General features: G+C 32.2%; 1 protein-coding gene across 1 annotated transcript; it reads left to right on the top strand.

Moving 5' to 3' along the window:
* Positions 1 to 3,811: 3,811 nt before the first annotated feature.
* Positions 3,812 to 7,262, top strand: LOC145324729 (uncharacterized). The gene is made up of 10 exons (XM_080167332.1): positions 3,812 to 3,962; positions 4,568 to 4,665; positions 5,030 to 5,134; positions 5,275 to 5,321; positions 5,475 to 5,633; positions 5,744 to 5,915; positions 5,995 to 6,068; positions 6,231 to 6,333; positions 6,656 to 6,709; positions 7,108 to 7,262. The coding sequence occupies exons 1-10, from the start codon at positions 3,889 to 3,891 to the stop codon at positions 7,209 to 7,211; spliced, it is 990 nt and encodes a 329-aa protein (XP_080023458.1). The 5' UTR covers positions 3,812 to 3,888; the 3' UTR covers positions 7,212 to 7,262.
* The last annotated feature ends 3,285 nt before the right edge of the window (positions 7,263 to 10,547 follow it).

Genomic DNA, 10,547 nt, shown 5'->3' with positions numbered 1-10,547 from the left:
TGTCCCAGGAATCAATATACCAAAAATCAGATCAAACGGATAATTAGATCACATAAAAATTTGTTGTTAAAAAAGTAGAAAATCAAAATGTTTAAAATGGACATACGGACATTCTGGTAATGATTATAGAGTTGCTACGCTTTCTAAATCGTACCTAACTACTATGGGAATCATCATGCAAAGTTTGAAATCGAAAAACATATGGTGTTTAACTTTAACCCTCCTACAAATCCTTTTTGTTTGCTATAAAGAATATAAAAATTTAGAACAAACCAAATAGCAAAGTTGCTCGAACTTATATGGTTAAAGGGCCTTAAAATTCGAGTACACTAATATATGACAAAATATGATTTATTAGCATTTATGTTCAGAGATCTAAAGGGATAAAACAATGGCTGATATATTGAATCATTGATCTCCAATGTTGATACACAAATTACCCCTTTTGTAGATTACAATTTGTGGTTGATACGTTGGAACAATCAAATTAATGAACCAACCAATCAAATTCATTAATAGTCCCCAAAAATTGGCAAGGCGACGAATAAGAAAACATTAATTTAAAACTTTGTTGACTAGTTTATTAAATAGCCCATTGTCCTGTACCTCCCTGATTTATATTTAACATTAACTTTTTAGTAGCGAATCTACTCAATAATTTGAAATGTCCGTCAGTCCGTCTGAAACGTTTTGAAGGAAACGTGATTTTCTCAGTTCCTTTTCAATCTGGACACATGAAGGAATTTGAAGGATTAAATAAGATTCCATTCTTCATATTTTCACCAAGTTTCATTAAGATATGTTAATTAATTGGGGTGCTGGATCGATTCCTAGATTTTTAAGTTTTTATGATTTTCTTGATTCCTATTCAAAGTAGAAGTCTAAAATTTTTAGGGATAAGATAGTTTCAAATTCTGCACACTTCTATAAAGTTTCATTAAGATTAACTTATTGGTTGTGGTGCTAGATCGATTCCTAGATTTACACATTATAAATCATGAAAGGTTTCGTGATTTTATTTAAATTTTTATTTCGTATTAACCCTTAACAGTCGGGCCCCTTGCCGCACCTTAATCAGTGGGGGGGGGGGCGTTCAACGCCCCCCCCATATTATCTCAGTTCCTATTAGAACTAGAGGGCTTAATTTTTTTGTACAAGTCCCCTGTGTTATGATGAATTTCCGACCTTAACCCTTTACAGTCGGGCCCCTTGCCGCACCTTAACCCATTAGTGCCGAGCGCCACTTTTATGGACCGATCGAGCTGAAAATCTCAGGGAAGCTTTATAATGGTAAAAACGGAATTCCAATTTTTTTGTTTTGCTCTAGTGGCGTGCACAGGAAAGTTGCAATAAAACCCGGTTCGGCGCGAGTAAAAAAACCTTGCGGCATTAATAACCGTTTTTGGCGTTTTTTGGTGCTTTCCCCCGGCATTAAAGCCCGTTTGCGACCTAAATATCGGTTATTTGGCCCAAAAAATTAAAAATGTAATTTTTGAACGCCCAAAGTGAGATGAACACTTTTTAAAACTACGATACGATCCGTAATTGAAAACTACATAACCTCATGTAATTGATAGAGCTGCAACTAACATACAAAACAATTTATATCACATTTAAGATTTTGGCTATAGGTACCACCCCTTTTTGGTTAATAAACCCGGTTTTAGTTGTTGTTGTAAAAAAGATCTATTAGTAAAACCGGGTAATGAAAATTTCAGACTTTCCCCCCATATGCCGAGCCAGGTCTATATAGAACGTAAAAAAACGATAAAAAAATCATATAAAAAATAATAATTTGAATAAAACGAATTCACAAATGAATGTAAATGCCAATAAACTTTAAATTTCACGAAAAAAATCACTAACTTTACTTCATAAACAAAAAAGTTAGGAGGGGTATTTTAAAATCACCTTGTTTTTCTTGGTTTTCAAATTTTGTTGAGCTATACCGGCAAACGGAAGTAAGCAAATCTGCCTGCTCCAGGGGGAAATGAAAACCAGGGTAGTAGAGGGGGGATTCATACTGAGAATGATGCAATCCTAAAACTGAGAACCGTTTTTTTTCGGCATTTTCTGGAACCGGGCGTTAAAAGCCGGTTCGTCACTAATGGGTTAATCAGTCGGGGGGGGGGGGGGGGGGGCGTTCAATGCCCCCCCTTATTATCTCAGTTCCTATTAGAGCTAGAGAGCAAAATTTTTTTGTGCAAGTCCCCTTTTTGATAATGAGTTTCCGACCTTTTATAAGTCTAAGTCAATTTTCGCTTCCTTCACCCTTTTATTTAACAACCTTTGTTTTTAGGTCTTTTTTTACTTAAAAATTTCAAACGGCTGTAATTTTCTTATTTTTGAAGCTAGAAGAAAATTTTTTTTCGAGAAAATGTTTATCTTTATGTAAATTTTACATTAGAAATATCAAAATATAAATTTCAGCGGCTGCAGCTGTACTTGGCAGCTGTCAGCCGCCGCAGTCGGCGGTCGGCGGGAAAACGGCGGCGGATCTTCATGAAATTTTAAAACGTTATGTAGACATGTATGAAAAGCTTAAGTTTAAAATTTGAAGTCTTTAAGTCAAAAATTGCGGCCACAGGAGCCTTTTAAAAATTTCTGGAGACCTGGAGGATCAGGACCTGCAGGATCATACCTGGAACCTGAAAGTGACTTGAACATCTGCATTTCATATAAGGATGTACTACTAGAGGATTTTTTAGTATTTTAGTATAATAAAATGCTTTGTTTTAGTCAAAAAAAAAATTTTGCTCTTTACCTGGATGACCCTGCCAGGTTTGCTGGCATCCTGTGCCCGCCAAGATGGAGATATTCAAAAAATTCCAACTCTCAGTTATGTGTCATACCCATACTTAAAAAGTCAAGCAGTTTGGGCTCTTTATCTTTCACACACAGAAAATGAGATAGAAAAAAACGGAAGGGGGGGCGTTCAACGCCCCCCCCCCCCGACCGTTAAGGGTTAAGTAAGTCAAAGTCAATTTTCGCTTCCTTCACCCTTTTATTTAACAACCTTTGTTTTTAGGTCCTTTTTTACTTAAAAATTTCAAACGGCTGTAATTTTCTTATTTTTGAAGCTAGAAGAACAATTTTTTTGCAGAAAATGCTTATCTTTATGTAAATTTTATATTTGAAATGTCAAAATATAAATTTCAGCGGCCGCAGCTGTACTTGGCAGCTGCCAGCCGCCGCAGTCGGCGGTCGGCGGGAAAACGGCGGTGGATCTTTATGAAATTTTAATACGTTATGTAGACATGTAAGAAAAGCTTAAGTTTAAAATTTGAAGTCTCTAAGTCAAAAATTGAGGCCCCAGGAGCCTTTTAAAGATTTCTGGAGACCTGGAGGATCAGGACCTGCAGGATCATACCTGGAACCTGAAATTGTCTTGAACACCTGTATTTCATATAAGGATGTACTACTAGAGGATATTTTAGTATTTTGGCAAGATAAAATATTTTGTTTAAGTCAAAAAAATATGTTTGCTCTTTACCTGGATGACCCTGCCAGGTTTGCTGGCATCCTGTGCCCGCCAGGATGGAGATATTCAAAAAATTCCAACTCTCAGTTATGTGTCATACCCAAACTTAAAAAGTCACGCAGTTTGGGCTCTTCATCTTTTACACACAGAAAATGAGATAGAAAAAAACGGATGGGGGGGCGTTCAACGCCCCCCCCCCCCGACCGTTAAGGGTTAAAAGACTATATAGTTCATTCATAATTTTTGAGCTTCCTTACTTATGTTGTCATCCTTGTTTTATTGAATATCCCTACAACATTTGCTTAACTTTATTCTTATTTGTTTTTAAAGGATAAATTAAGAGATAAGAGTTGATATAAAAGCAAAGGATTTGGAATGTTGCTTATAATTTACAACAAATTGAAACAATGAAATTGTTTCAAATTATCTGCCTTACCAGCTGTGTTCTCATTTGTTCTGGTCTATATGACCCAGTTACAAGGTAAAAAATCTTATCACAATAAAGATTGTTGTGTCCGGTTTGGGGCTGTTGATGGCTGTCAACACCCACCTTAAAATTGAACTAGGGAAGGCCTGCCTTCCCCTTTTTCATTCCCTAAAATCCTGTGCAGTTCATTGTTTTCCACAATTTTTAGATGAGTGATACAGTTGTAATTAAAGAGGTTTGTTTTAAGATCTTAAATGTTTAATATTAGTTTAAAGATATTGTATATTAAATATTCATACAACATATCATTATCAACTCTCGACTTTGCACCCAGAGTACTACAGGCACTTATGTGGGGGGAATGGGGGTGATGTTGACCCCCCAACTTTTAGTTTAGTTATTTAGGTAAGGAAGTTGGCCCGCTTTTAGTTTAGTTACTTAGCAAGGAGGGTCAATTTTTTCTAGAAGTGGTTGTACCCTCCCCCAAAATAGCTTTAAACCTTCCCAAATAGCTTCCAAATACCAAAGAATCTTCAATGAAAAGTGGATGCCATGACGGTTTAGCAGTTAGCAAGATCCTTTGTTAAAAACAGACAGATATAGAACACAGATTCTGTTACTTTTACATATGAATTTCTCTAAAGTAGCATTTAATTCAGAATGACTATGCCCCATGTTGAGACTTACTGGGAATCATGGGATCAGACTTATGGCAACTATGGATCCAATCTTTCCAACTTACCTGTTGTTCCAATAGGTTTGTATTTTATAAAAAAAAAGAAATTGAATCAATATTTTTCACTTTTATTTTCAGTAAATTCAAAATTTAATGTCTATTAATTTATCCCCCTTTTTATATAAAGATGCTAATTCCCCCCCAACCCCAAGAGGATATAGGCAGTAAAAAAAACCCGCAGGTGGCACAATTTTCTAACACTCCTTTCTCATTTAGTCTTTAAAAAGGATTCAAAATGCATGGACATATATATATCTTTTTAACTCTTATTTTATACATCTTAATTGGAACTGATGATCTATTTTTATAGAGAAACATATGTATTCCACCAATAAATAGTTAAAAAATTAAATGTGTTTATACATATAATAATTAATTTATTTAGGATACTCTGGAGGGTTTAATGTTGTTAATCTTGCTTTTGCACGAGATGCAGCAACTATAGATGAAGTGCTAGCTTGTGAAATTTCACCAGACTGTGTAACTCCAGGTATTTTATTGTCATACTTTCTTTCCTTTTATGGTCACTTACAAAATGAATTGATTAGTAAAAGTAAGCTGCTGTTAATTTTCTATTCTTTCTATTAAGTGGGCACACAAGCATTTTTTTTATTGTTTAATGATTTATAGGATTAAGTGATATGAAAGATAATGAAGCATTTCGACAAGCAATCAAGGTGAAAACTAACTATCTATTTTTAAAAATTATTATTAGTTTTTATTTTTAAATACATTTTGTTTCAGCACCCTAACTCTTTTAATCTATTCCTTAATCTAATCTTTTCTATTTATTATTAATATTTGCATATCATAATTATTGATTTGTAAAGGATATACATGATGCTGGGGGATATGTAAAAATATCTTTTGGTGGAGTTACCTATGGAACTCCAGGAGAAACTCTTGATGAAGCAGGGTTGGATTTATTGGTCCAGAGGATTGTAAATCTTATTGCTGAATATAATCTTGATGGTGTTGATATAACTTTAGTAAGTTTATCTTCAGTTTATATATCTGACTCTTTTTTTTCAAAATAATATATGGTCATTTAGTCTTAGGATAGGTAAACATTTTATTTTAGTAAAAAATATTTATTTAGAATGATTGTTGGCTCAGTGTGCAGACATGTAATAACCCTGAAAATGTTGTGTATATCATCAACACTTTACGTCCTTTGATTCCAAACAAACTGATTTCTTTAACTTATCCTGCTGATTATCGGCAATATCCATATTATGATTCTGTTATTGGGCCTTCCATCAATAATCTAGGTATTGTTTTAGTTAAAGAATGAAATAAGGCAATTTTTAGTAAACTAGTGTAAACACTTTTTACATTTAATTTATTTAGATTATGTTTCCATGATTTGGGCAGATGACATCTATGTTGATTACCTTATTCAATCTGGAGTTCCCTATAACAAGGTATAACCTTTCCTTTTTTTGTACTCAATGATTATTCTGAATTAATTTTTATGAACTTAATTATTTTATTTCTTTCTTTCTCAATATTGATCAGTTGGTAAAAACAAGCTGTTATGAGAATTTTAGAAAATTTCTTGAATTAATTTAACATTCCATACTTAGATTGTAATGGGACAAATAATTGCATGGCAGAATAACCCAACTGAACCAATGTGTGACTATCAATATGATAGACTTATTGAAAATGTAAAGAGAGTAAAAAAAGGTAAGGTGAAAACTTTGGATAAAATATTTCATTATTAAGTATTATATCATAGTTTTTGTACTTTATAATATTTATATCCTCTTATACTGTTTTAGGGAGTTCGACCATCTATCAAAATATTTTAGCTAATGCATCCATTCCAAATACTCTGAAATTATTGATTTGTCATTTTCAGTTGTAATATAATACAAAGAAAGTTGGATACTCTTTTTATGATCCTTTTACTATAATCTAATCATCTATGTAATTATTTATTAATCTGAATAAAACTTCAGACTAATTTCATTTTTTAAATTTTATTATTTATTTTCTTTTACTATAGACCAGCTTGGTGGTGTAATGACCTGGTCAATAAACTCAGATACATACCACAGAGGTAATTATATATTTGAACAGCTAAAGCATGTTCAATAAAGTTTGGCTTCCTTAAATTTCTGTGAATAGTTTTTGTATTTTCCTGGCAGAAATTTAAGAGATTTTTTAATTAGCAACAATTTTGTTCCTAAACTATTTTTAACTTAGAATAAAGGTTCATATACTAGCAAATGTAAAAGATTTGATTTAGGACATAAATTATATTTCTTTTGATTAGGTTAGAACTAAATCCTATTTATGCACATACTAAAACTTTTCTATATAATGAGACAGGTTGATTTTTATATTTCATGTGAATTCCATGTAAAAAGCAAAACCTAAACTTGTATATCAAAATATGTATAAACTAAAATAATTTATTCCAAATTTAACATAGTATTTAATCAAATCATATTTCAGGTGGTCATCCTGAAGATGCCCCAGGAGTATGTTCTAACTATCAGACTGGAAAAGAAGATGGGACTGTCATAAACACAATTAGCTATATGCTAAACAAGGACTAATTATTTGGTCAAAACAAACAATCATTATTTTAAAAATATGATATATTAAATTTGAAAGATACTTTTTGTTTTTGTTTAATTTTATTTGCTTCTGAAAATGAAATAAACATTATAAAAATCTTATCAAATAAGTTTTTTTCTAATACTGTTTTTTTTATAATTTACACAAATGATTAAATTTTTTTTTTCTAGTTCAAAATATTTCACATATTTCAAAGTGCTGCTAGATACACTTAATTTACATAAATAATTTGAGAAAATACTGTTGTAAATTATCACTTCAATACTTGATTTCTATTTGAAAATAAGCTACCTGGTCCTTTATCTATAGTTATGAATACCAGAAAGTAATCTTGGTGGTAATTTGTCAACTAGTTGTAACCATGGTTTAGATTTATGGACCAATCTACATACATTATGAGATTTTTTATAGAAAAAGTGCTCTGAATATTACTCTGTCTGTTTAGTCTCATTGTATAGTTTAAATATCATTGAAGATTTAACACTTTTTAAAAGCGAAGCTTTTCTATAATTCGGTTCTGTCCGTCTGTACGTCCGTAATGGATAGATTTTTTCGGTAATTTAGCCATGTTAGAATTGTCCTATCGATTACACACTTTGCATGGTGATTCCTTTAATAGTTAGGAACGATTTAGAAAGTGTAGCAACTCTATAACAATTACCAAAATAACCGCACGTCTATTTTGAACATGTTGAATTTTTTACTTTTTTAACAACAAATTTTTATGTGATCTAATCATCCGATTGATCTGAATTTTGGTAAATAGATTCCTGGGACAACAAAGTATAGTATTATAAGCGAAGCAACTCTATAATTAAGTCCTAAAAATGTAAGTATGTCTTTAAACATTATCCTATATAAAGCAGTTTTTAACAAATTTACTTACAATTTTGCTTTGACCCTTATACATTTTTATTCTGATTATTCAGTTATGACACTATACAAGTGTTAATGTCCATCTGTACTACCGTTTCAGTCCTTCGCTTTTATGGATGTTGTCAACTTTGTATGTTAGGTTACTGCATGCATAGAATAGGTTTAGGATCAATAACATATTTTTAAAAAGAAGGAATATTAATAATTATAAAGAGAAACATATCTTGTAGGGTAGAAAAATGTAAAATATCTATAGAAAATAGTTAATGGAAATTTTCTTACTTTTTCTCATTAATCTTTTAGCTTGTTTTGTTCACCTTTTTTTATAAAGAAAAGTTATGTAGTTTTAATCAAATTACCAGATAAATCCTACTTTTTCTTATAATTTTGGAGGATTTTTTTTCTGCAAATGTTGATATGATAAATATAATTATGTAAAAATAAACAACTTAAAATAGTAAGATAAAGAGGGGACATTCGTCTGTTTATTACACTATTTCCCAAAGTTTTATGATAACGTTTTATTTTTGTTGGCTGAACAATTTGGGAACTTTTATTGGATTTTGATTGGTTGGTTCATTCAGTAAAGTTTTCATACTAACCTATAATTGTAAACTACAGAAGTGGTAATTTTGTGTATCATCATTGGGATGTATATAAATTTATTGGCCATTGTCTCATCCCTTAACCCTTAACGGTCGGGGGGGGGGGGAGCGTTAAACGCCCCCCCCATCCGGTTTTTTCTATCTCATTTTCTGTGTGTGAGAGATAAAGAGCCCAAACTGCTTGACTTTTTAAGTATGGGTATGACACATAACTGAGAGTTGGAATTTTTTGAATATCTCCATCCTGGCGGGCACAGGATGCCAGCAAACCTGGCAGGGTCATCCAGGTAAAGAACAAAAATTTGTTTTTGATTTAAACAAAGCATTTTATCTTACCAAAATACTAAAATATCCTCTATTAGTACATCCTCATATTAAATACAGGTGTTCAAGTCAATTTCAGGTTCCAGGTATGATCCTGCAGGTCCTGATCCTCCAGGTCTCCAGAAAACTTTAAAATGGTCCTGTGGCCGCAATTTTTGACTTAGAGACTTCAATTTTTAAACTTAAGCTTTTCTTACATGTCTACATAATGTATTAAAATTTCATAAAGATCCGCCGCCGTTTTCCCGCCGACCGCCGACTGCGGCGGCTGGCAGCTGCCAAGTACAGCTGCGGCCGCTGAAACTTATGTTTTGATATTTCAAATATAAAATTTAAATAAAATAAACATTTTTTGCAAAAAAAAATTTCTTCTAGATTTAAAAATAAAAAAATTACAGCCGTTTGAAATTTTTAAGTAAAAAAGGACCTAAAAACAAAGGTTGTTAAATAAAAGGGTGAAGGAAGCGGAAATTGACCTTGACTTACTTAAGGTCGGAACACATAACACAGGGGACTTGCACAAAAAATTTTAGCCCTCTAGCTCTAATAGGAACTGAGATAATGAGGGGGGGCGTTGAACGCCCCCCCCCCCCCCCCCCCGACTGATTAAGGTGCGGCAAGGGGCCCGACTGTTAAGGGTTAAGATCTCTGATCCCAGCCAAAAAAATATTGTCTAGCCATTTGTAATACCCCTCTAAATAAAATAGGAAAGATCTAATTTTTTCATTCATATTACCCAATCCTAAGCAAAATCCTTGTCTGTTGTATACTTATTTTAATGTATAGGACAAAGGACCTTCACTTTAATTTTCAGCTTATCCCCTTGTCAGTCAAGGTAATAGTTAAGAAATCATTTTTATTCCATTTAACTATGCTTCTGTCCATGATTTCAGATTCTCGTAAGGTATTAAGACACTCTATTTTGCATTAGCCAAGTAAAAGTACTTTTCCAATACTTTATTAGCTCGATTTTTAAAAATAAAAATGATTTATCTACTGCTTATCTGAAATAATAAAAAAAAACAGGTAAGTTAAGGATGTTAAGGTCTTTATATATTTTTTTATCATTTGATTCAGAAGGAATGAAATAATGTCAAATTTCCTAATTTTGGTAAGCTTTCATTTAAATATGAATTATGTATACTTATGAAATCAACATGAGTCTAACTAATCAGGGAGTAAGGGAGAGGACAATGGGCAATTAATTAAATTTAAGAGTATTTGCTGAAAGACCTTGATATCCAGATTAATCCAGAAAATATCAAGGATATTGTAAAGGAAGAGTTAATACAATACAGAAAACTATAAAATAAGAAGAAAGTTCATTTGAAAATTATATTACCAGCACATCAGACTGACATTCTGTAATTAATAACTAGAAAAATCTCCCTGAAACCCATTCAACCCATAGCCCCATAACTCAAAATTTTATTAGATTCTTAGATTGTTTATTAAACAAATATCACAATAAAGTTTTTATCTATGATATGATATTTTCTGGAGAGAAAA

The sequence above is a fragment of the Acartia tonsa genome, chromosome 7 (assembly GCF_053477335.1).
Source record: "Acartia tonsa isolate MP-2025a chromosome 7, ASM5347733v1, whole genome shotgun sequence".
In the NCBI taxonomy this organism is placed as follows: Eukaryota; Metazoa; Arthropoda; class Copepoda; order Calanoida; family Acartiidae; genus Acartia; species Acartia tonsa.
This window is presented reverse-complemented; position numbering and strand designations above follow the sequence as displayed.

Coding starts and splice junctions, on each gene's coding strand:
- LOC145324729 (XM_080167332.1), top strand. CDS start 3,889: ATGAAATTGTTTCAAATTATCTGCCTTACCAGCTGTGTTCTCATTTGT. Junction 5,135..5,274: donor ACCAGACTGTGTAACTCCAG/GTATTTTATTGT, acceptor AATGATTTATAG/GATTAAGTGATATGAAAGAT. Junction 6,710..7,107: donor CTCAGATACATACCACAGAG/GTAATTATATAT, acceptor ATCATATTTCAG/GTGGTCATCCTGAAGATGCC.